Source organism: Oryx dammah, unplaced genomic scaffold (genome assembly GCF_014754425.2).
Source record: "Oryx dammah isolate SB20612 unplaced genomic scaffold, SCBI_Odam_1.1 HiC_scaffold_20, whole genome shotgun sequence".
In the NCBI taxonomy this organism is placed as follows: Eukaryota; Metazoa; Chordata; class Mammalia; order Artiodactyla; family Bovidae; genus Oryx; species Oryx dammah.
Genome location: NW_024070204.1, coordinates 48,295,243 through 48,321,384, shown reverse-complemented (window position 1 = coordinate 48,321,384; position 26,142 = coordinate 48,295,243). Strand labels below are relative to the sequence as shown.

Sequence of the window (26,142 nt, the reverse complement as noted above, 5' to 3'; positions counted from 1 at the left end):
CTCAGCCTGAAAATTCTCGCCAAGCAGCCAGCGAGACTCATCAGACTCAGTTCACTTCTCTTCTCCCAGGGATCTCTGGTCTACATTGCCTGTTGTCTGAAAAATATCATTTCAAATATTTAGCTTAGTTTTCTAATTCTTTGAACTGGAGAGTAAATCCAATCCCTATTCCTGCAGTGTAGCCAGAAGCAGAAGCTGCACCCAAAGTGAAGTTCATTGAGCCTGCAGAACTTTCCTATCTTGCTTACAGCTGCATCATCAGTGCCTGTCAAAATAACTGGAGCATAGTAATCTTTCCATAGCCATTGATGAGTTAATGAACAAATGAATTAAAAGGAAGTTAATCTAAGTCCTTAATCTTTCTAGTGTTTAGGACCAAGTAGCCACAACTCCTTTACCTCAGTCAGTTGGGTGAGTTTAGGCCATCTCTTCTTAGCAGAATATCCACTAGCTTAAGCCAAATTGTCTTCACCAATTCACTCTTCAGTCCCCAAAGTTTGACTTTCACATTTAATGAAAAAAAAAAAAAGATACACAGCACTGGGAAATTTAAGAAATGCATCTATGGAGCACATTTTGGGTAATGATTTATAAGAAGTAGGTTTTGCCTGCATTTTAAGTAAAATGAACACAGGGCATTTGTTGGGGGAAGGCTGATATGAGGAAGGTGAGTTAGTCATAGTATTGTCACAGGGAACTGAGGCCAGACACTGTGTTGATGGGGAAAATGTGAGAGGCAAGAGATAAGAAAGAAGTTTGTGTATTGAAGAAACCTGTTGGTTTCTGCTTTTATTTTTATAGTCACACACTAATTAAAATTTTAAATTACTATCATAATCAACAGCATTTACAAGAGCATCTTCTCTGTGACTGTTGGACTTCTCCAAATATCTGATTGTCTTGAATGTAGAGCTTTGTTTGTTTTTAATTTATTATATCAGATTTTTAATAACAAATATAAAATAATAGGCTTATTATGATAAGCCTAAAAATACAGAGGTAGAAAGAGAACAAGTTAGAAATCTCCTACTGCAATTGCAATCCCCTGAAAGTGAAATTCACTCAGTCGTGTCTGACTCTTTGTGACACTATAGACTATATAGTCCATGGAATTCTCCAGGCCAGAATACTGGAGTGAATAGCCATTGCCTTCTCCAGGAGATCTTCCCAACCCAGGGATTGAACCCAGGTCTCCCACATTGCAGGCAGATTCTTTACCAGCTGAGCCACCAGGGAAGCCCAAGAATACTGCAGTGGGTAGTCTATCCCTTCTCCAGCAGATCTTCCTAACCCAGGAATTGAACCAGGGTCTCCTACATTGCAGGTGGATTCTTTACCAGCTGAGCTACCAGGGAAGCCCCTGAGGGAACCAATATTAATGGTATATCTTCATACACCTTCCTCTGTTACTATGAACATACATAAACATATTTATATATACAGTAGGTGGTTGCTGGTTTAATAAAAATGTAAACAAATGAAGTATATAACTTTTTCCATTTGTTAATAGAATCATCCTACCAAATAAATTCATATAGATTTACTTCAGAGTTTTAAATCTAGAGTATGAATTTGCTACCATTTATTCAAGCTGCTCCTCAACTGATACACATTCAGGTGATTTTGAGGCTTTTTTCCCCACCACATATAATACTGCTCTAAACACCCTTGCGATTGCACACTGTTTTAATTTTATCGTTATGGATATCTGAGCCCTGAAATGCAACCTTTCAAATGCCACTTCCTTCCCCCATCCTCCCTGTCATTCGGAGAACAGAGTTGAAGGGAGACTAGAGATGAGTGGGGAAAGCCTGTAACGACTCCAAACAGCACATGGGCAGCAGCAGCCTCCTGCTACAATATTTACGTGCTATTCCATTGAGATGGCATGCTGCTCACATGACCCAAATGCAGTTCTCACTCCCCCAAGAATACAGCCGAATCCAGACTGCATTGGCAGCTCTGCACATGCTCTGTTTGGCCCTGTGAATCCTCACTCACCCATTGAGATTTCTTTTGGTTTAAAGCAACACACCAGCTGCTGAATCTCCGTGACCTCCAGTATTTTCCTGGCCCAGATCCAAGGCAGGTGGCCCTCCATGAACACCATTTTTCAGGGTTTGAGCTTTTTTTCTCTCTCTCTTTGTTGGGGGCTAGAGAGTGTATAATAACTTACACAGGGGATAGCTGATGAGTGAGACCATAAGAAGTCAGTCTTTTTCCTGTCAGGTATTAGAGGAATAACATTTACCTATTTTCATTATTTGCCTTGACAACGACCTGCAGCTCTAATGCACACTGAATTCTCAAACAGAGGGCTTGGCAGGGGCTGCTGTATCTGACTGTTGTGTTGACTGTAACGTGTGAGATGGTGTTTTCTCCTCTCTAGAGACCTGGATTCTTTTTGCCATTCTGATGGTAGATGATGAGACAGGCAACCATGGATTTCAGTACTCCATCTGTGTTTGATCAACAAAAAGGTAAAAACGCTGCTTTAACTTATCCTTTGGTTCTATGCATCTTTAGTTCAACGTAGAGATTTGCGGTTTACAGGGAGAGAGAGAGAGAGAGAGTGTGTGTGTGTGTGTGTGTGTGTGTGTGATGTGGAAAGAGGATTTCACATAGGAAACAAACCTGTTCTAAATGTTCACTTCTCATTTGATAAGCATTTGCAAGGGAAAAACAAGCTTATGTTCTGTTAGTCTTGCTTGTTAAAGTGCTCCAACCTACAAATTTTTAAAATTGGGTTTCAAGCACACCAGTTATTTCAGATAGTACCATCTTTATTCTTATTAGCTTTTTGTTCAGATCTTTAAAAATACATACATTATAATAAGTAACATAAAAAGAAAAAATCATATATATATTTCAGTCTACTAACCCAATATTGCATTGCTATAGTTTTGTAAATATCTCTTGATTCCCTCCAGAAATAGATGTTGCCCAAATTTATCTTGCTGCTGATGCATTATCTCCTCTGAGGTTGTGTAATGAGTTATCACTATGTTATTATTTGCAGTGAAAGGATATACCTTTCTGATTCCCAATTTTCCAATGTGGAGGTAATTTTCCACATGAAAAAAATTACTGTGAAATTCACCTATTCTTATTAAAAAACATATATTCAGCCATACAGTTTATGCATGTACATTCTGCATATGAAGTTTGTGTGTGTGTGTGTATATATATATATGTATACCTATGTGTAATCATGCACCTTCTCTTTGTAAATACAGGAAATTTCCATTCTTTAAGTGTAATAAATATTTTTAGAAGATTTTTAAAAAATATCTGATACCTAAACCACTTTCAATAACATCTGAGCATTCCTCAGAATGCTAAGATCCTTTGATTATTTAATTGTTTTGGCTATACCATGAAAATGGTGGTCCATGAAAGACTCATTAAGAAAATTCCTTTTTCCCCCCTTTTCCTGCTCTAGGCCATAGTGTGTTTACTACCTATTCTTCAAGCTACATCTGGTTTCATGGGTGAATTATTTTAGTTCAGTGCTTTGTCAAGTTACAGATTTACATTTAGATTTCTGAGTAATTGCCTTATGCATATGTTTGTGTGTCTCTTCAGAATGTGCCGATTCACACAGTATTTGGATATGAACACTGTAGACAGAGTGATTGTCACAGCTGTGCCCACTTCAGCCTTTCCCTTTGTTTGTACTACTGATGGCAATCAGCAAGAGTGAAAATATGCTGAAATCCAAAGACCTCAAACTGGCTAAAAAATGACATTATTGAATTATGTAATCCAAACAGGAACAAAATAGGTTTATTTATTAAGACTAATTTGAGGGAGCTAGAACTGAGTATGAAGAACTAATCCTTCATAATGAATTCATCTATTCCAGTATTGTGGTTCCTAACAAGACTGAGGCCAGAACACAGTTAAAATGTTAATTTATAATATTTATTTTCTTATAGCACCTTTCACGTGAGCAACTCATGACTATTTCTCCACTGTAGGCCTGATTCTCCCCCTTGTAAGCTAACTCTTTCCCTGTGACTTCCATCTTTATTTCTCAATCATTTCTCTCCAGAGGTGTTGTGGTATGGTGGAAATAGCACGGGCAGAATAGGTTGGAATTGTAGAACAACTACGTCTTACTGTGTGACCTTAGCAAGTTACCTGACCTCTCTGGGCCTTAATGGCTTCAGCAGTAACTTAGAAGAAATGATGCTTACCTAGCAAGGTTGTTGTGAGAATCTAAAATAATGTATGAAAAGCATCTGTCACTTTGCCTGATGTACATTAGGAAAAAATTGAAGTTGCTCATTCATGTCTGACTCTTTGTAACCCCATGGACTGTAGCCCACCAGGTTCCTCTGTCCATGGGATTTTCCAGGCAACAGTACTGGAGTGGGGTGCCATTTCCTTCTCCAGGTGATATGCATTAAGTACTTTCAAACTGTGGCTGTTTTTGTTATTATTATTAATATTATAATTAATATTTATAATTATTAAACCTTGAACTCACCTCTCTATCTCTGGCTCAAATTTAGCAGTCTTCAGGACAAATGAGGATTTAGTTAAGACCAGTTGACTAGATTACATTAATTTTTTTTTTTTTTTTAGAACTCCAGGGTACCATTTAGAGCAGCCCGCAGAATTACAGTTAACTGAATGATAGCTGAGTAGTTCTGTTATCATGTTAATCCTGTTATCATGTTAAAAATATATATCCTGTTATAAAAATATATATCCTGTTATCATATAATTCTGTTATCATGTTAAAAACATGAAAGGTCATGACAGATTTAGGCAATTGCATAGATTCTAAATATTATATTGTTGGGTAAAACCATGGTGAGATGACTTTCTCTTGAAAAGTTGAGTGTGGTTGGTGCTTTAGTAGAGGATTTTCCTGGAATTCCTGATATCTGGGGAATCAAAACCCTAGTGGCCCCTGGCTTTACATGCAGATGTGGACAAAAGACATTACATCTGGAAAGATCTTAGAATTCGTATAAGACTGCTGCAATGACAGTGCCTTTATGGAAGTGGCATCTATGTATAACTTTGTGTCCTGTTTTATTTTACCTTCAAAAGAAAAACATATCAAAAACCAAGGAAATCCATGGTGTTCTCCACAAGTGGTTGACATTTGACTGCTTGTTTGAATTACATATGGAAACTCATTGACAGTGTGGGTTGTTCCTGGGGTTGGCTTGCTTTGTTATTTTGTTTTTATTTTTGATTTTGAGTCATTGCATCTTCTTTCAGCTGTTAACCATTAATGGGGCAAGGAGCTGGGGAGGAAATATTGCATTACTGTTTGTAAGCTTTTTTATTATTTTTTATTGTGATTATTAAAGACCTGACTTTCTTTTCTCATCACTATGAGATTACAGATCTATCTAGATGAAATGTAACATTGAAAAAAAAAAAAAACTTGGTCACATATAAAAATCACCTATCCAGTTTTTGAAGATGTTTATGCCCGGATCCCATCACTGGATATTCTAGTTTAACTGGTGAGGGACATGGCCTGACAAAGCCCCCAGGAAGTTCTAATGTACAACAAATATGGAGAAGCACTCATTCCATCTATCCTCCTAACTTCTCAGATGGGAAAAGTGAAGCACAGAGAGGTTAAAATGTGGGCCCGCTTTTGAGAATGGCTCACAGCTAAGTGGTAATAGGGGGCTTCCCCGGTGGCTCAGTGGTAAAGATTCCACCCGCAGTGTTGGAGACGCAGGAGACACGAGTTCAATCCCTGGGTCAGGAAGATCCCTGAAGGAGAAAATGGCAACCCACTCCAGTATTCTTGCCTGGAGAGTCCCATGGACAGAGGAGCCTGGCAGGTGACAGTCTATAGGGGTGCAAAGAGTTGGACACAAGAGTGAGTGATAGTCACTCAGCCATGACCCGTGGACTGTTGCCCTCCAGGCTCCTCTGTCCATGGAATTCTCCAGGCAAGAATACTGGAGTGGGCTTCCATTTGCTTCTCCAGGACACGACTGAACACCTGAACTATAAGTGACAGAGGGGACTGAGACCCAGGTGTCCACTAGCCAGACAACAGGCTACGAGGTTTCTTTTCCTGGGCAATCTCTGGTCTTAATAGCTACTTTGAGGTGGGGGTTGGGCTCAGGTAGCTTTGGCCTATGGTTGCCCAGAGAATGGTCAGCAATGAGCACTTGGAAAATACTAATGCATAATGACCTTTGGGTTTTCCAGTTGGCTCTCATGGTAAAGAAACCCGACCTCCAATGCAGGAGATGTAAGAGACCTGGTTTGATCCCTCACTGGGGAAGATCCCCTGGAGAAGGAAATGGCAACCTTCTTCAGTATTCCTGCCTGGAGAATCCCATGGACAAAGGAGCCAGGCAGGTTACCGTCCATAGGGTCACGAAGAGTTGGACATGATTGGAGTGACTTAGCACGCACACATGCACAATGACCTTCAGAGCACAAATTAAAATCAGGTAGATTTGGAGTCCTTCCAACTGCATTTTTCTATTTTTCTTATTGGTAGAGGTATTGCCAGGGTCTTGGGAACAGATGGACATTTGCTCTAGTCCAGTCTCAGTCCTCATCCCAGTTGTGTGAACCTGGACACACTGATGATCTTCTGGTCTGTAAAATGTGGGTAGTGTTCTACATTCACAAGGGGACTGGGAGGCTCAAAGACTGTGTTATCTGTCTGACCAAGGGGGTTAGGCCACATCGCTGGCTTTCTCTGTGAGGAGGAAGCCTGGGTCTTCACAGCTCTCCACTCTGGCTTTGTGCTTCTTACTCTCACCATGGCAACATCTCTCTGGTCCCACGTGCTCCCGGCTGTCTTCCCTCTCAGAGCCCACACGCAGGGAAGGACCTGTAGTAAAATCATTTACTACAGAACACAGAGACTCCTACTGAAGCTGAGACTTCAGTTATGTAACTGAAGACGTTTGCATGAGGGCTCCGAGAGAAAATCAGACTGAGAAAGGTGCTCCCAAGGGCCTCGCCCAGCCCAGCCCAGCCCTTCCTGGCTCTATGAGAAATGTTTGAGCACGGTGTTCACAGGGGCCTGTAGGGGCAGTGGCCCACCCTCTACCAGGTTTCTCTCTGGTACGGTTGCCGAGAGAATGTGAGGAGGAGCTCAGCCCTCCAGCCCAGATTAGTGCAGAGCGTCCATGTTCTAGGGTTGCTGTAACGAATTACCACAAACTGGGAGGCTCCCAACAACTGACATGTAATCTCTCCCAGTCCTGGAGGCCAGAAGTATGAAATCAAGATGTCAGCAGGCAGTGTACTCCTTCTGGAGGCTCTAGGAAAGAATCCTTCCCTGTCCCTTCCAGCTTCTAACCTTTTGTGGCTTCATCACTGCCTCTGGTCTTCACGTGGCCTTTTCCTCTGTGTGTGCTTCTCAGAGCTCTCTCTGCCTAGCTCTTATAACAACACATGTGATGGCATTAGGGCCCACCCAGATATGCCAGGATAAATATCTACTCTCAAGATCCTGAACTCAGGCTTTCAACATATGAGACCATATCCTCTCTTTTGCCTTCTAAGGTAATATTCACAGGTCCCAGGGACTGAGACATGGAGATACCTTTAGGACCACCGATCAGCCTGCTTTATGGCATGAAAAGAGGTTAGATTTCAAGTTCCTTCTCAGATGTATGCAACCTCCTCACTGGGGTTTTGGTAAAATCCATTCCTATTTAAGCTAGAAGGAAGTTTGGCATTTGAGAGATGGGGTGGAAAGAGTATGAGATAAAATGGCAAAACTGAAATCCAAACCTAAACCTGCATGACTTCAAAACCCATCTTCTTTCTACTGCAGTACTCTTCCTTGATCAACCGTATATTTTAATGAAGAAGTAAGATATTAACAAAAATTAAAATTCATGAAGCCTATGTTTTTACAATCAAGCTATTATCCCATTGTATTGTGGAATTTAATGCTCCCATGTACAGATGTCTGGTTTTAATTTCCAACTTTTCATCCAAAATGGGAACTCTAAACAAAATGAACTTAAAGTGCCTCGATAATGCGCTTTGCTGGAAAAGCAAAAGTTAAAATTCTGCTCTGACAATCAGAGGCCTCCAAAGGAAGAATAGGCAAATTTTCCCAGGGACTTGGGGAGGGAGTAGAGAAAAGGCAGTCAGAGGAGACTGGAGAGAGCGGGGACAGTTTAGGCTCAGCACAGACCTTGAACGAGATGAAACCGGGAACACTGAGCTGGATTTTGTGATAGATTTTCAGATTGATGGTCCAGACAAAGGAAGATTTGATGGCAAATGACCATTCCACAGTTTTAAAAGGAGATTATCTGTCATCTTTGGGAAAATACTCAACCTTCTCCCTCTCTTGGTCAAAAAGATGAGCCTAGGGAAGAAGAGATGGAAGAAGAATCCTTCTTCCAATCTTCTTGCCCATTCAAGACCTAACCCAGGCAAACATATTAACAGGAGGCCTGCCCCCTCCGTCCTCTGCCTCCTTTGTGCAGTCTCTCTGCAGTACACAGGAACCTCTTTCCCACCCACCAACTCCTGGGAAATGATGGGACGCATCAGTCCACTCCTGGCTCCTCTGCTGGACCTAGGGAAAGTGAAAGTGGCTCAGCTGTGTCCAACTCTTAGAGACGCCACGGACTATAGAGTCCATGGAATTCTCCAGGCCAGAATCCTAGACCGGGTAGACATTCCCATTCCCTTCTCCAGAGGATCTTCCCAACCCAGGGATAAAACCCAGGTCTCCCACACTGCAGGCAGATTTTTTACCAGCTGAGCCACCAAGGAATCCCAGCTGGAGGGAAGCCCCTGACTGATCTTATCCAAACAATTACTATTCATAGCCTTAGAGAGCCAGGAAACCGAAAGTGATTCAGTGGGTGAGGGGAGTGGTGTCATTTTCAGCATTCTCTAGCACAGGACAGCTGCAATGTCCTCCAGAATAGGGCCTCTGGCCTGAGTATGCATCGCAAGAAGGAGAATCTGGGACTGGTATGCAGAGGGAATGAAGGCCCACCTGGTGAGCCAGATCTCCTGAATCAACCCTGATACTGTGTTCCACAGCTTGGCTGGATCAGCTTCAGAAGGCAAACCCTCAACTTAGCCCCTTGTCTGGAAGTCAGCTGGGTCACCACACTGAGCTTTTCCTACTGTTCATTAACATTCATTATATTATTCATAATCTTCATCATCTCTGTTCATTAACTTCACATTTCATTAGTTACAGCTGTGTTGAGCAACTGATATCTGTGGATTTTCCTGTTGAGGTAACCATTTGGATACAAGGAGACTGAAGGAAAAACCAGCAAAGTTGTAACTAGTTTTATTACAAAACTAGTTTTATTACAAAACTAGTAGAATAATGAACATTTCACTCATCCCCAAATATGGAATAAGGTGAGAAGGTAAGGGTCTAGATACACTGAGACCCAAGATTGGTGTAAAAAAGGGTGTGGGCTCGATACTGTCTTGCACAAAGACCACATCCAACCATACTCATTAGCCTACTGTATCCCTGAAAGAGGGCATGGCAACCCACTCCAGTATTCTTGTCTGGAGAATCTCCATGGACAGAGGAACCTGGCGGGCTACAGTCCTTGGGGTCGCAGAGAGTCAGGCATGACTGAACAACTAAGCACACACAAGCCTAATGCATAGGTTAGTGTGCTTAGCAAGGGCCCTCAAGTTTGTTTTCTCTATGTAAAAACTTTAAATATCAGTTGCTTGTTGATGAAGCTGTTCTTATTTTATTGGGTTCATTGGGGGAGAAAATGAAGAGACAATGTTCCAGTCTAAATGGGAAATAGTTCCATTTCTAAAAGTAGCCTCAGGATCTAAAAATATACACATGTAATATTTAATAACATTCTGATGCTTTTCTAACCTTCTGTTTGAAAACAATTTTAAACTTAAACATTGTAAGAATGGTATAAAGAAAACTGTATATCTTTTAACCAGATTCACCTAATATTAACATTTTACCCCATTTACTTTATTGTTAGCTCTTTCTCTGTCTCTACATCTCTGTCTTTGTGTGGTTCTCTCTGTATCTGACTCTCTCTCTCTGCCTCTTTCTCTATATGTATGTATACGAGAATTTGTGTATATACATGAGTGTATGCTCTTTTGTCTCATCTGCCTGCATTCCAGTTTTGTCTATTGATCCAATAATGTCTTTTACAGCACGCCCCCCCTCCCAGCCCCAACCCAGTGCCAGATCCAGTCTAGAATATTGCTATAGACTTTATCTTTTGACATTGACATTTTTGACTTACAGTCTCTCTCTCTTTTTTAATACCAAGTTCCTTCTTGTGGGTTTGTCAACACTTCCTCACAACTAGATTAGATTATGCATTTGCAGACAGAACACCACGTGGATGATGTAGTCATCTCAAGTTATCACAGTATTATTTAAATTCTTTTAGAAGGTAATTTGAGGTTACCGGTATTGCACTATTAGATATCAACTGGTTCTTATGGAGTTCTTTAAATACTCAGGTTTCTTTCTATATGTAAAACTAGTGTCACCTTCTTCAAAATATTCCAGCAATACAAAAAAGAATTCAGGATACAAAGTGCTGTATTCTCTTAACTAGCACAGGGCTCTGTTCTTCAGAGGTTCTCTTGGCCCCAGCCGGTTCCCAGCTTCTCAGCTGCCAGTATGGACCCTAGCAATTCATCTTCCATGTGAGTACGGAGAATAGCTTCTATAGGGAAACAGAGATCAGGACAAGAATATTAACCAGTAGTGATAATTAGAAGAAGAAGAATAACTCTGGCTTATTAAGCAGCTCCTATTTATTCATCCAGACACTGTGTGAAACTTTTATGCCTATCATCTTACTTGATCCTCAACACAGCCCTTGAAAGAGATTCAATTTCTAGTCCATCTGAGGTTACATGACTTATCCAAGGCCACACACAACAAAATCACAGCTGCAATTTTAACTCTAGTTTCTGACCCTCAAGCCCTCTTCACACTCTTATTCGCCATGAAGTTATACTCTCTGCATTCTTATAACACACTCCATCAACCCCTTCGTGACTCTTAGTACAAAGGAAAATAAAGATGATGGTGGCTAAATCTGCTCAAGTTTCCCCAGGGCTGGGCTTTCATTTGAAATGAGCTCTGCATAGTGGGTTCAGCTTAGTGACAGGTTGACCTCCTCCATGGTAAGAATGGATCCATGGCAATCTGCCCTTAGAACAAAGAAAGACACCAGCCTCCTAGGAGGAGGAGGAGGCTAAAAGGGGAGGCTTACCCTGGAATATGAGCTGTGGAACTGATGTGATAAGAATTGGGAATTTGCAAGGTCAGGGTTTAGCTTGCACCACAGAAACTTTGAAATCAGGTTCGTTATCATTTTCCTACTCAACACGTTTGTTCTGTGCAAAAACAGGTTAACATTTCTCCAAGACATAGTTCAGTAAACCCTGATTCTATAATCAAGGTCACAGACAACAGTTGATAAAGAGGAAAAATAATTATTTTAACCTTGACATCTTAAGCTTTGATCTTGGGTGACCCTGAGATCATTTCTCTGTTTTCTAATTCACAACAGCAAATCAGAACATAATCTGGTGTTTGTTTTTAAAAAACAACTCCCCAGACAACTTTGGGGAACAAAGAGCCTTATTTTTTAAGAACCATGAGATGTATATCTGAAATTCATCTGAATTGATATTTTGTTCCTTCTTACTTAGTGCTATTCAAAAATGATGTCCTAGAGTTTTGGCAGCAAGTCGGCTGACTCAGCATGACCACTATCAGGAGGCCTAGAGGTGTCTACTTTCAGTTTAAGAATGGAACCTGGAAGTGCTTTGTCTTAGAATAGTAGTCAGTGGTAGGACTGAAAGAAACTCAACGAATGTATAATTCTATGTGAAAAAAGAAACAGAAGGGTTAGCTATGGTGCAGTATAGTGAACTGTAATGGCTACTGGGGTCAAACCAAACAGTTCAAATCCTGCCACTCTTGTTACCAACCCTTTCCTGCCAGGCTCCAGCAAGGGTCCTTCTGACTAATGCCATTGGAGCCAACAGAATGAGACTAACTTTAGTTCAGAAGTAAAGGAGAATTTTATTCTTTGATCAAAGAATGGAGAGGTGCAAGCTCAGGCTCTAGAGCAACAGTCCCAACATTTTTGGCACCAGGGACCAATGTCACAGAAGACAGTTTTTCCACCCACAGGAGACAGGGGACAGTTTGGGGATGATCCAAGTGCATTACATTTATTGTGCACTTTATTTCTATCGTCATTAATCACCTCCACCTCGGATCATCAGGCGTCAGACTCCAGAGGTTGGGGACCCCTGCTCTGGAGGACATGTTCTCCCCGCAGGCCACAGGCAGGGCTGCTTTATAGGGATCTCAGCAGCGGGGAGCAGGCGGAGCTCTCACAGGGGAGCCAGACAGCTGCGTGGCTCAGGTTCCAGATCACAGTGCCGGGAGCAGTGTCTCCGCCCAGGGCCCACTGCTGCCATCTTGAAATGAGATGTTGTGCTCGGGGCGGGAGGAGGAACGCTGGTCTGAAGTGCCAAGTACCAGTATGAGGCCTCTGTGCAAGGCCCACTGTGATCAAGTGAAAACAGACTAAGCACAGAGGAAAAATAAAAACAGTTGGACTTTATTACCCAAATGCTATTTTTCTGTAAATTGGTAATGGGCACGGCTGCTGCTGCTGCTGCTTACTGCATGACCTAGTGGCTTAACATCTCTATACCTCACTTTCCTACTTGTAGATTAAGATAGTGCTACCACAAAGGACTGTTTATAGAGACTGGATTAATGAGTGCATGCCATGCTCCTGCAACCACTGCTGGCCCAGAGTAAGCACTCAGCAACAGCTAGAAGTGGTTATAGGCTTGTTATAAAGATGGTTATAACAATTTTCAGAGCATGGTTATAAAGATTTAATGGCATAGTATATACAAAGCACTTGGAACCATGCCTGGTCCAGAGTAATCATTTAGCAAATGCTAGTGATTCTCACAAATGATCTCCCTAAGGTCACATGGACAACTGGTCTTCCCTGGTCAAGAGACCATCCATTGGTCAAGTTATCTTCCCCTCTACAATGAATTCATAGCATAGTACTCCTTTTTTAAAATTATTTTTTAAGTTTTATACAATTTTAAAGGTTAATTTCCATGGTGGCTCAGACACTAAAGAATCTGCCTGCAATGCAGGAGACCTGTGTTCAAACCCTGAGTCAAGAAGATCTGCTGGAGAAGGGAATGGCTACCTGTTCCAATATTCTTCTTGCCTGGAAAATTCCATGAACAGAGGCGGCTGATGGGCTACAGTTCATGGAGTCACAAAGTCGGACGTGACTGAGCAACTAACACACAATTATTACAAAATATTGGCAATATTCCCCATGTTGTATAATACATCCTTGAGCCTATCATATATGTAATAGTTTGTACCTCCGACTCCCCTTTCTGTCCTCCCTCACACTTGTAACCACTAGTTTGCTCTCTGTATCTATGAGTCTGCTTCTTTTTCATTATATTCACTACTTTGTTGTGTCTTTTAGATTCCACATATAAATGATATCATACGCTTATTTGTCTTTCTCTGTCTGATTTATTTCATTTAGCCTAATGCCCTCCAAGTCCATCCATGTTGCTACAAATGGCAAAATTTCATTCCTTCTTGTGGCTGAGTGGTGTTCCATTGGATATTTAGACCACATTTTTTTATCCATTCATTTCTTGATGGACACTTAGGTTGCTTTCAAGTCTTCGAAATTGTAAATAATGCTGCTATGACTATTTCAGTACATGTATCTTTCTGAATTAGTGTCTTTGTTATATTTGAATATAAACTCAGGAGTGGGATTCCTGGATCATATGGCTCTGTTTTTAGTTTTTTGAGAAACTTTCATATTGTTTTCCACAGTGGCTGCACCAATTTACATTCCCACCAACAGTGTAGGAGGGTTCCCTTTTCTCTAAATCCTTGACAACATTTGTTACTTGTGTGCTTTTTGATGATGGCCATTGTAATGGGTGTGAAGTGATACCTCATTGTGGTTCTAGTTTGGATTTCTCTGATGATTAATGATACTGAATATCTTTTCTTTTGTGTGTGTATGTGTGCAATTGCTTTTATAAACAAATTTTAGGCTGGAATAAGTAGCTCCTAGTTCATCATGTTGGAGATCGTCCTCACTGCGATAGGCTGTTGAGTGTGCCTCCCTTAACATCTGGTTGATGTGGGAGTAATGGTCGTGGCATAGTGCATACATCTCATATAAGGACTGAGGGGTACTCATGCTGGGCTCAACAATGATCTGGTTTAAGCTGCTTACTGGACTAATTATTCTGTCTGGGAAATTAACACTGCTGCTCCTGTTATTGTCACTGCTTGAAGATGCACACATTTTGGTTCCTCTTAGTTGGCCTTCCTTTTGTTTTTCATTGCATCCTGAGACTCCTGGAAGATAGTTTCTCTTACTCCTTTTGGACTGGAGAGATGGTGATTATCTTCTTTATTATCATTCCTTCTTCTTATCTGCTTATTGTGCAATGACTATGTTCCTAATTCCAATAGCATGTTGGTAATTGGGCCCTACATTCATATTTAGGATAAAAGAATGCATTAATACTAACTGAAGTGGCCCTGGCAACATTGGTTGAAGAAACAAAGTGAGATGATGGTGAGGACCAGAGATGGGCCAGTACAGGCCAAAGTGGCTCTGAAAAACCATCCTGGCATGGCAGACTTCCTTTAATCCTGGCCCAGAATTATAGAAACCTTGATGTACCTTCACACATCTTTTCATGTACTTGTTGGCCATCTGCATTTCTTCTTTGGAAAAATATCTATTCAGTTCTTCAGCCCATTTTTTAACCAGTTTTCTTTTTTTAATGTTGAATTGTATGAACTGTTGTATATGTTTATATATGTTGGATACAAATCCCTCATAAGTCATGCCATTTTCAAATATTTTCTCCCATTAAGTAGGTTGTCTTCACTTTGTTGATGGTTTCCTTTGCTGTGCAAAAGCTTTTCAGTTTAATTAGGTGCCATTTGTTTAATTTTTGCCCTTATTCCCTTTACTTTAGAAGACAGATCCAAAAAATTATTGCTGCAATTTATGCAAAGAGTTTTCTGCCTATATTTTCTGCTAGAAATTTTATAGTATCCAGTCTTACATTCAGATCTTTAATTCATTTTGAAGGTTTTTTTGTTTATTCATTTATTTTTTGTATATGGTGTTAGAGAAAGTTCCAATTACACTATTTTACAAATGATTACAAATGAAAGTTAATATCATTTTTTTGCACCTGCACCCCCACAAAGAACTGTTGGAACTTTTATTGAAATGACATTAAACTTAAAAATGAATCTGTGTAAAAATTAAAATTGGTTATGCTATTTAGATCACCTGTCTGGAAACATGGCATGTATCTTCATGAATCCAACTCTTTTCTTAGTTCTGTAGTTTTCCTTATTTAGATTCTGAATATTTATTAATGGCCATTTTATATTTTTCATTTTAATGAGTTATTTTCAATGAAAGGAGTTAGTTTCCTCATATTTAATACAGAAGAACTATTTAGTTTCATGTTTATTTTTAAATCTGGCTAACATTAATTCTAAACATGATGAAACCAGATTGACTCATTTCAAATCCTGCTCTGACATTTAATAGCGGTACAATTTTGGGGAAATTATTAAATTTCTCTCTGCTTCAGTTCCCTCATCTGTTAACAGGGGTAAAGATACTACTTACATCATAAAATTGTTGAAACAAATAATAACTTAATTCAAAGGAAGCTGTTAGGACAGTGCACAGAACATGAGTCATCTTTAAAAGTTAGCCTTGATTAAATTCTGATAATTTTGTTCTTTCCTTATGACTGTCATCTCATTTCTTTTTATTTCATATATTACTGAGTTTTCCAGGTGGCTCAGTGGTAAAGAATCCACCTGCCAATGTAGGAGAGGTGATCCTGGAGAAGGCAATAGCAACCCACTCCGATATTTTTGCCTGAGAAGTCTCATGGACAGAGCTTGGCAACCTATTGTTCATGGGGTCACAAAAGAATCAGACACAACTGAGAAACTAAACAACAACCTTACTGCATTAGATAAAGCTTGTCTTCTTCCTTTCTCTATTGTTTCACTATTAGGTGTGATGTTTGTAATTGGTTAGAAATAGATGTAGTTAATCATATTGAGAATGAAATCTTTTATTCCTAGTTGTTAAGCAGTTTTAAAGAAGATATCAAATTTTATTAAATGCCTTTCTATTTTTTATTTATGTAATCCTATATTTCCCCTTTGTTCTACTGATGTGATATATCTTATTAATGCTGCTGCTGCTGCTGCTAAGTCGTTTCAGTCGTGTCCAACTCTGTGCGACCCCATAGACGGCGCCCACCAGGCTCCCCCGTCCCTGGGATTCTCCAGGCAAGAATACTGGAGTGGGTTGCCATTTCCCTTCTCCAATTAATAGGCACTGGAAAACTTAAAACATCTATATTCTAGAATAAACTCTATCCAGTCATGGTGTATTATTTTTTCAACATCCAACTGAATCTAATCTGACAGAATTTAATTTAAATCCTAGAATTCAGAAATCACAAATTGGGTCCACATAGTGCCTGTATGCATGTGTCTTGAGCAGTGTGTGCTAGCCTTAGAAAATAAATTAGAAAAATTTCACTCTCTTTTTGAGTTTCAGTATGAGTTATTTGTTCCTTGGTCATATGACATTTATCTTAATGTTTTAAAAGAATTCACTGATCCTCATTTTACAATCTTTATGCTATTATCACTGATGTTAATTCTCTCTCTCTCAGGTGTAGAAGCAGCTCTTTGTAGATGCATTACAGATGTTCAGTTAATGTGTAGATTTTATTTTTTGCTATAAATAAGTATAAACTCCAGCACAATAATGCCTGTCAAGGAGATTGCTGAGCTTGTGAACAGTTTGGTGAACTTGTAAACAGCTTGTGAACAGTTTGGTATAGGCTGCCGTGAGTAAGAGAGAATGACATGTGGAATATTGTCCAGCACCAGGAAAGATCATGAGTTCACTGAAACACATGAAGGCTTTGCCTCCTGAGTCAACAGGCAGCGACAGACAAGAGTGCACATTGGTCAGAGGATCCAATCTAAGGCCTGACAGCCTGCAGGCTTATCTGAGCTTCACTGCTCACTACTACCTGTGTGACTTGGGGGAAGTTACTTTTCTGCTCGATGCTTCAGTTTCCTCATCCATAAAATGGGAATCATTCTCATAAGTGAAAGTGAAAATCTCTCAGTTGTGCCTGACTCTTTGCTACCCCATGCACTATACAGTCCACGGAATTCTCTAGGCCAGAATATTGGAGTGGGTAGCCTTTCCCTTCTCCAGGGGATCTTCCCAACCCAGGGATCAAACCCAGGTCTCTCGCATTGCAGGTGACCCATGCAGCTGGGCCACAAAGCATTAAATGGGTCGATTTCTACAAAAGGCTTAGCACAGTGCCTGGTAATAATAAGCATGGTATAATCCTTGACCATCATTATGATCGCTATTCACACAGTGACAGAGACCCCTTGGGGAAAGGCAAATAATTGGATGCTTTCATAGTTGCTGGGGGACGTTGTTGTGCCATGGAAGTGATTGTATCAATGTTTTTGCTAACTTTAAGATTGTTCTGAGTTTAATTCCTTCAAACAGGCTAGCAAAAGTTCTAGAACTCAAAACCGTACAGGAAACACAAAACAAGCTAAGAACCTTGACTATAGGCAGACGACAAGACTCTATAGAATGGGAGTGAGGTGCACTTTGGCCACTTTTCCACATTCACGCGTGTACCACTGCAGAGAAATGGTTCTTGGATTCCTGCGTTCCAGGCTCCAGTTCCAATGAGTGGGCTGTAGGAGGCGCCTCCTCCAAGGTGTCAACTATGTGTTAACTATATGTAAGTTTGCCCTTACAAACAAGTGAGGAAAAGGAGAATTATCTGATATTGGGGGAAAAGGGTAATTATGGCACACAAAAATAAAGTTTAAAAGTTCCATATGTAAAAATAAATAATTTTTTTAAAACTTAAAAAAAATAAAACACTTGAGGATTAAAAAAAAGTTTCATATGAATTATACTTAACTGTTAACAGAGGGTTTCCCTGATAGCTCAGTTGGTATAGAATCTGCCTGCAATGCAGGAAAGCCCAGTTTGATTCCTGGGTCGGGAAGATCTGCTGGAGAAGGGATATGTTACCCACTCCACTTTTCTGGGGCTTCCCTAGTAGCTCAGCTGATAAAGAATCTGCCTGCAATGTGCGATACCTGGGCTTGATTCCTGGGTTGGGGAGATCCCCTGGAGAAGGGAAAGGCTACCTACTCCAATATTCTGGCCTAGAAAATTCGCAGAGTTGGACACGACTGAATGTTAACACTTAAGTATAAGGTTCTGTGGGCTATGACCTTTCTAATCATAAAAACAATGAATCATCAATGCAATATCCATAGGTTTTTTTTCAAAACCCAACAAAACAAACAGGACTTAAGTGGCAAACAGGGAAAAGTAACTGCAGCCTAGATAACAGATGAAGAGCTAATATCCTTACTGAAAACAGAGCACTTTCATATCAATCAGATAAAGACAAATGCCTTGAAATAATATATAAAGGACACCTATGAGTAATTCATGCAATGGCCATAATATATGAAAAACTTCTTTCTCAGGAACAATAAAAAGAAATGACCTTTGGGAATTATGTACTCATTTCCGTCTTTCAGACCAGCATTGAAAAAAAAAACCCAAAAAACAGTAATGCAGTGTCATTAAGAATGAGGCGAGAGCTTCCCTGGTGGTCCAGAGATTAAGAATCTTGCAACGCAGAGGACGCTGTTTCAATCCCTGGTCCAGGAAGATCCCACATATTGCCAGGCCACTAAGCTCAAGTGCTGAAACTACTGAACCCACTTGCAGCAACCATTGAAGCCCACGCCCTAGAGCCTGTGCTCTGCAAGAGAGAAGCCACAGTAAGGAAGAGCCCGCACAGCGCAACTAGAGAGTAGCCTGTATTCTCCACAACTAGATAAAGAACACATACAGAAATGGAGACCCGGTGCAGTTAAAAAAATAAATAGTAAAGAAAGAATGAAGTGAAATGTTTGCTGTTGGGTCCTGCTTGGGGAGGGTGAGTTGGGTCAACCTTTCAGGAGGGCAATTTGACAAAGAGTCAAAAATTCATTGCTTCATAAGTTCACTTCTAGGAATGTGTCCAAAGCAAATAATCAAAGATTCACAGAAAGACATATGTGCAAGAATGTTATAATATTATTTGGAATAGCCACAGAATTAATAATTCCCTCCAAAAGTGAAAGAATTTAAATGTTCAGTATTGACAGAATGATTAAATCAATAGTGTTAAGTCCAATCAATGGAATTTTATGCCACATTTTACAGATAACATTTTCAAATCTTATGGCATGGGAAAATATTTATGATCCAATAATTAAATGTTTGGGCTTCCTAGGTAGCACTAGTGGTAAAAAAAAAAAAAAAAAAATCTGCCAGCCAACACAGTTAACACAAGAGACACAGGTTCAATCCCTAAGTCAGGACAATCCCCTAAAATGGGAAATGGCACCCCACTCCAGCATTCTTGCCTGGAAAATTCCAATGGGCAGAGAAGTCTGGTGGGCTACAGTCCATGGAGCTGCAAACACTCAGACACGTCTGAGCAAGCAACTGAGCACACATTAAATGTTTAAAAAAGAGAAAACATCAAATGAAAAATCAGCATGCTCTCTCTCTCTCTCTCTTTTTTTTTTTTTTTGTAAAATGTAACTCTGGCATATGCTAAGGACTATTAGTCACTGGGTGTTTCAATCTTAATATATCTCTATATCCTCAGATCAATAGAGACTATATTAACCATTCCCCAGAAATACACACACGCCACCATACAGCAGCTTAAAAAGTTATCAATCCTTCTTCAGCTGTTAGGCCTGCCTCTAGTCTGATATGGGACCTGACAAGCCAGTCATTACATCCTTTTAATGTTACTCTTAATCTGGTCCCTTTTTGATTGTTTTGTGTTGTTGAGTTGTGTGAACTGTTTGTATATTTTGGAAATTAAACCCTTGCCAGTTTCATCATTTGCAAATATTTTCTCCCTTTCCATAGGTTGTGTTTTTGTTTTGTTTATGGTTTCCTTTGCTGTGTTGTCACTTTTGTTAGACTTCACAATGTTACATACTCACAGCTAGATGATACAGTTTGAATCAGCCTTCAGTTCAGTCAGTTCAGTTGCTCATTCGTGTCAGACTCTTTGCGACCCCATGAATCACAGCACCCCAAGCCTCCCTGTCCAACACCATCTCCCAGAGTTCACTCAGACTGACGTCCATAGAGTCAGTGATGCCATCCAGCCATCTCATCCTCTGTCATCCCCTTCTCCTCCTGCTCCTAATCCCTCCCAGCATCAGAGTCTTTTCCAATGAGTCAACTCTTCGCATGAGGTGGCCAAAGTACTGGAGTTTCAGCTTTAGCATCATTCCTTCCAAAGAAATCCCAGGGCTGATCTCCTTCAGAATGGACTGGTTGGATCTCCTTGCAGTCCAAGGGACTCTCAAGAGTCTTCCCCAACACCACAGTTCAAAAGCATCAATTCTTTGGCGCTCAGCCTTCTTCACAGTCCAACTCTCACATCCATACATGACCACAGGAAAAACCATAGCCTTGACTAGACGGACCTTAGTCGGCAAAGTAATGTCTCTGCTTTTGAATATGCTATCTAGGTTGGTCATAACTTTTCTTCCAAGGAGTAAGCCTCTTTTAATTTCATGGCTGAAGTCACCATCTGCAGTAATTTTGGAGCCCCAAGAAATAAAGTCTGACTCTGTTTCCACTGTTTCCCCATCTATCTCACATGAAGTGATGGGACCGGGTGTCATGATCTTCGTTTTCTGAATGTTGAGTTTTAAGCCAACTTTTTCACTCTCCACTTTCAGTTTTCTTTAGGTAACCATATACCCATAATATATGAGAGCTGAAGAAAGCTACTTATTTACTTCATCTCTACCTGAAATGTTAGTGATATGCTTTATACAATTGTTTAAAGGAGAAGACTCCTTCTTTTCCTAATTCTATTTCCAAGGATTCGAAAGGATGAGACTTCATTTCCTATATCTACTTCTCTTCAATTTGTCAATTGGAAAAGAATATGCTAATTAAATCAATTTATCAATATATACAATATTGGAGAAGGGCATGGCAACTCACTCCAGTATTCTTGCCTGGAGAATTCCATGGACAGAGGAGACTGGCAGGCTAGAGTTCATGGAGTCACAAAGCGTCGGGTACAAATGAGCGACTAACCCACAAACACAGACTCAATATATCCAACACTCTCTATCTACTTCTCCTATCTAACATTCAAGATATTTTTTTCTGCAATAAGAGGAAAGCCATACTGACAATATTCTGGTGAGATCACACAAAGGGTGATTATTCACCAGTTTGGGTTTTATTCTGTGCCTTTTATAAAGCAACAAGGCCAATATAGTGAGTGATTCCTGATTCCATTTCAACTACATTAAGGAATCCATGAGATTATCGTGAAGAGGGAGAAAGCAGAGTCCAGACAATGAAGACAGCCACAGAAGGCCAGATGACAGAAGGGAGTTGTACTGGGGCTTCAGGAGCCATGGAATCTCCAGGACTGCAGAGGGAGAGATTGATTCAATCTCTAACACTTGGACCAACCACCCAAACTGCATTTGTTTTCTTAAAATATTTTCAGGCTACCAAGGTTGTTGGGGCAGTGTTACAAGTGACCACAGTGGAGGACCACTAGGAGGATGCCTTTTAAAGACCTAAGGAAGACCCACTTCTCCAAATCCTTTCCAGCCCAATTGTCATTGCCATCAAGAGTAAGTGACTCATTATTTGGTTCAACACAGATGTGAGAAAGACACATAGAATCTCAATCACAGAGGGAAACTTGGAGGTCAACCTTCCAGTCAGTACAGACATCTCCTCAAGAGCATCCCAAAATATGCTTGATAAGAACCTCCTTAGACATGGGTAGTGAGAAGGAACGCACAGAGCACAAGATAATCCTTTCCAATGATGAATAGCTCTAGTCATTAAAAGTCTTGATTTTGCCAATTTCTATCCACCATAACTAGCTCTGCCCTCTGGGCATCCATGGTGGCTCAGTTGTTAAAGAAGCCAGAGACCCAGGTTCAATCCCTGGGTCAAGAAGAGCCCTTGGTGAAGGGAATGGCTATCCACCAGTATTCTTGCCTGGAGAAGTTCATGGACAGAGGAACCTGGCAGGCTACAGTCCATGGGGTCACAAAGAGTCAGACGCAACCCAGTGACTGGGTCAACTTTCACTGGATCTGCAGAAAACAAATCTAAACTCTCCTCTAGCTTTTCCAATGTTTGAAAACAGCTATCTTGTCCAATTGAGACTTCTCTTCCCCAAACTGAACAAACTCTGCTTCTTCACCTATTCCTCACCTTTCAAAGTCCCAGGTTAAAACGGCAAATTCCTGACATGAACATCTCCCATTTCTTGAAAGTAAGAGAGGTGAGTGGTGTCATATGTTTGATCCAGATGAAAGTGAGGAAGACTGAAGGAACAGTGGTCAAAGTAACATGTGGATTACTTTTTAGTTTCCAAAAACCAGCCAGCCTAACACAATCCTTCATAAAAGTCATTTAAGATTTATACTTGCCTACTTACAAAGAACTTCTTGACACAACATTGCTGACATCAGTGAGATTTACACAAGGCTCTAATGGGTGAGAAAGCCCATTGGACATGAAAACTATACCAATCAATCAATTCATTCATTGTACGTATACTAAGGGGCCTATGTATTAAAAATTGAGATCTTATTAAGAACTAGTATTATTAAAATGGGGTCTTCCCAAGTGGTGCTAGTGGTAAAGATCTCGCCTGCCAGTGCAAGAGACATAAGAGACCCAGGTTCAATCGTTGGGTTGGGAAGACTCCCCTGGAGAAGGAAATGGCAACCCACTCCATATTTTTGCCTGGAGAACCCCATGGGCAGAGTGGCTTGGTAGGCTCCATGAGGTTGCAAAGAGTTGGACACGATTGGAGCAATTGAGCACATTATTAAAATGAAAGTTCCCTTTATGAAAATGCTTTCTAGATATTCATCATTACTGAAGTTCAACACAGACATGCTTCTTAGAACAGCAAATTCCATTTCCCAGCACTACCCCAACCCCATGTCCAGTAGAGATGCTAACTGTGGAATGGAATTCACAGGTCAGAGGAATCACCCAGAGAAACACAGTGATTTTGAGATTCACAACATGTGTTGCATCACAAGTTTGGTTATGAAGAAAGGTCTGATTGTGGCCAGATATTTACCCTTGAGATAATATTGTTGCAAGACTTCCTTCCCACAGAATGAAATCCCTTCTTTTCCACTCCCACGGCAAGAAGGTTGCTTTGAATATCTTTTCTCAGCTGGTACATGCAGAAAGCTTGGAGCTATTTTTCTCTTTAAAATGTTAGAAAGAAACTCTCTTTTTGTACTTCCATATGACTGGCACTTTATAAAACACTCTTAAAACCTCAGCCAATACACCCTGAGGGACTAAGGGAGAAAACAGGCAAAATAGCAAAATGTTTCAGCTGACAAAATCTCTACAGTCTGCTGAGCAAGACTCATTATGGGGAAAGAAGACAGAGGTTCCTATCCCTATCAAAGTAGCAATAGCGAGGGCTTCCTTGGTGGCTCAGTGATTAAGAATTCGCCTGCTAGTGCAGGAGACATGAGTTTGATCCCTGGTCTGGGAAGATCCCACGTGCTGTAGGGCAACTAAGCTTATGCACCACAACTACTGAGCCCACACACCGAGAGCCTGTGCTCTGCAACGAGAGAAGCCACCGCAATGGGAAACACGCGCACCACAACTAGAGAAAGCCCCTGCTCCCTGCTGCCAGGGAAAGCCTGCACAGCAACAAAGACCCACCACAGTCAAATGAGTAAATCCATTCTTTTTAAAGTAGTAATAGTGATAGCATATGATTATTGTCATAATTTGAATACTTTGTGCCAGGCATTGTTCTTTATGTAGATGAACCCATTTAGCTCTCCAAAACAACGCTGTGAAGTAAATACTGTTCTTACCCATTTGACAAGTGAAGAGTGGGAATAAAGAAGTTAAGTAACTCCCCCAAGAGCATACAGCTAGCAGGCAATGGCAGTGCTAGGACTCAAAGTCTGGAGACTGGGTTCTTACTATTTTTCTATATCACTTCCATATCTGTATGCTGTGCATCACATGATGTATAAGATAAGTCACATGAAACTCATTTGAGTTCAATGCCAGCAACTGTATCAGTGACTTTAAACTTGTTCCTACATGGCCAGAGTATTCCCAGCTGGCTTTTAATTCTATCCAGCAAAACTGGCACCATCCTGGCTCAGAGCCCAGGTCGAGGCCCAGAGAGACTCTTATCACCAGTGGGTGGCAATATTGTTACATGGAGCCGCTGGGGTGCAGTGAAGGCCTGACATCTTCCCTAAAAGTGGAAAGGCCTCATGACTTTATGGACAGATCATTCCAGGTAGTTCCACAAAGACAATGTCTCAACTGTCCCCAAAGCACCTAGGATAATCCTCCAGGAGGATAGACCAGTCTGGATTTATGAGAAGGCCCAGGAAACTATTCATTCAAATCATTTTTCCTCGGCCCTGCCATAATATCCCTGGTGTATCTCAATCATAAACAACTCACTCCTTTTCACATTACAGCAGCAAGTCTTCCTCCTACCTCCTTAGGAGCAGTGATTCTACAACCTGTGTACCTGCAATTTCACTAACCTAGGGTAGATGTTAAGTAAATGGATGAATGAGTAACTCTCAGTTCTTCAGATGCAATCAATTCCACTCTAAAAAAAAAACAATCTAAGAAATAACTGCAGAAGCCTCTATAGTTGCCTAAAATGAAGCCTGACTTCACTGGTGACTCTAGGCTAGGTTTAGCCATCCAAGGATCCTCAGAATAGAATGAACCCAAGAAATCCTCCCAACGCCCTCTGCTCTGGACACTTAAAACCGCAGTACTTGATCTGTCTTTACATTGACCTTGTTGTTCCACAGAACAGTCTCAATTTAAGCAGAGCAAATGCCAACCTGACCTCGGGGTAATTCCAATAAAGTAGGTTCAGTAACTGATGCCATCAAGGACTTTTCCAAGGAAGTCCACAAGAATCCAGGGACAGAGCCTTTATGTGAAAGAACCCACATTTGCGTAAAATCTGAGAAGCTTTGATTTTTTTGTTTTTTCCCCCTAATCCAAAACATTTCTAGCAGACTGTCATATGTCTACAATCCTACTATTAAAAAGCTGGGCCCTTGAAATTAGGTAGATAATTTATGACACATACAAAAAACTGTTACAAGGTTTTTAACCATGAAAAATGAGGGAAATAGGTGATTTTAAAAAAAATACCCTTTTAATTTTTAAGTAAAAATTAATAAAATTTAAAATATGTTCCTGTTTTTTTTTAAAAATTTACTAGGGTATTTATAAAGGTTGGAATTTTTAAAATACATGTATGTCTTTCCTTTCTCAGCACTTTATCAAATATCAAGGACTTATTTTCTCACTCAGGCAGTCACTCAGGCTGTGTCTACCCTTCTAGTAGTAACACATTAATGTAAACCTAGTAAGACTCTCTCATCATTAAAATTTGGTTTATGTTGATGATTATTAAAAATATCTAAGGGCTTCCCAGGTGGCTTAGGTGTAAAGAATCAACCCGCCAATGCCTGCAAATTCAAGAGATGTGGGTTCAATCCCCAGCTCAGGAAGATCCACTGGAGAAGGAAATGTCAACCCAATACAGTATTCTTGCCTGAAAAATCCCACAGACAGAGGAGACTGGAGGGCTACAGTCCATGGGATCTCAAAAGAATCAGACATGACTTAGCAACTAAACAACAACAACAATATATATAAATTTATTGTGGAGAATTGGTAAAATATAGAAAGTACTGAATAATATGTAAGAAATTATCTCTATTGATGTTTTGATGCATATTCTTCTTGTCTTATATTTTTCATTTATATACATATATACAGATAATTTTTTATAAAAATATAATCTACATCTGTTCATGGTAGCTCAGTTGATAAAGAATCTGCCTGTGGTGCAGGAGACCCGGGTTCAATC

General features: G+C 40.4%; 1 protein-coding gene across 2 annotated transcripts in view; it reads left to right on the top strand.

Moving 5' to 3' along the window:
* Positions 1–1,975: 1,975 nt before the first annotated feature.
* Positions 1,976–26,142, top strand: part of ANKRD55 (ankyrin repeat domain 55) — a 111,001-nt gene continuing 86,834 nt past the window's right edge. For both annotated transcript variants that reach the window (XM_040262550.1, XM_040262549.1), the window contains exons 1-2: positions 1,976–2,209; positions 2,390–2,480. In XM_040262550.1, coding sequence (XP_040118484.1) covers positions 2,423–2,480 — 58 coding nt within the window. In that variant the 5' untranslated portion in view covers positions 1,976–2,209; positions 2,390–2,422. The remainder of the gene's footprint in view (positions 2,210–2,389; positions 2,481–26,142) is intronic.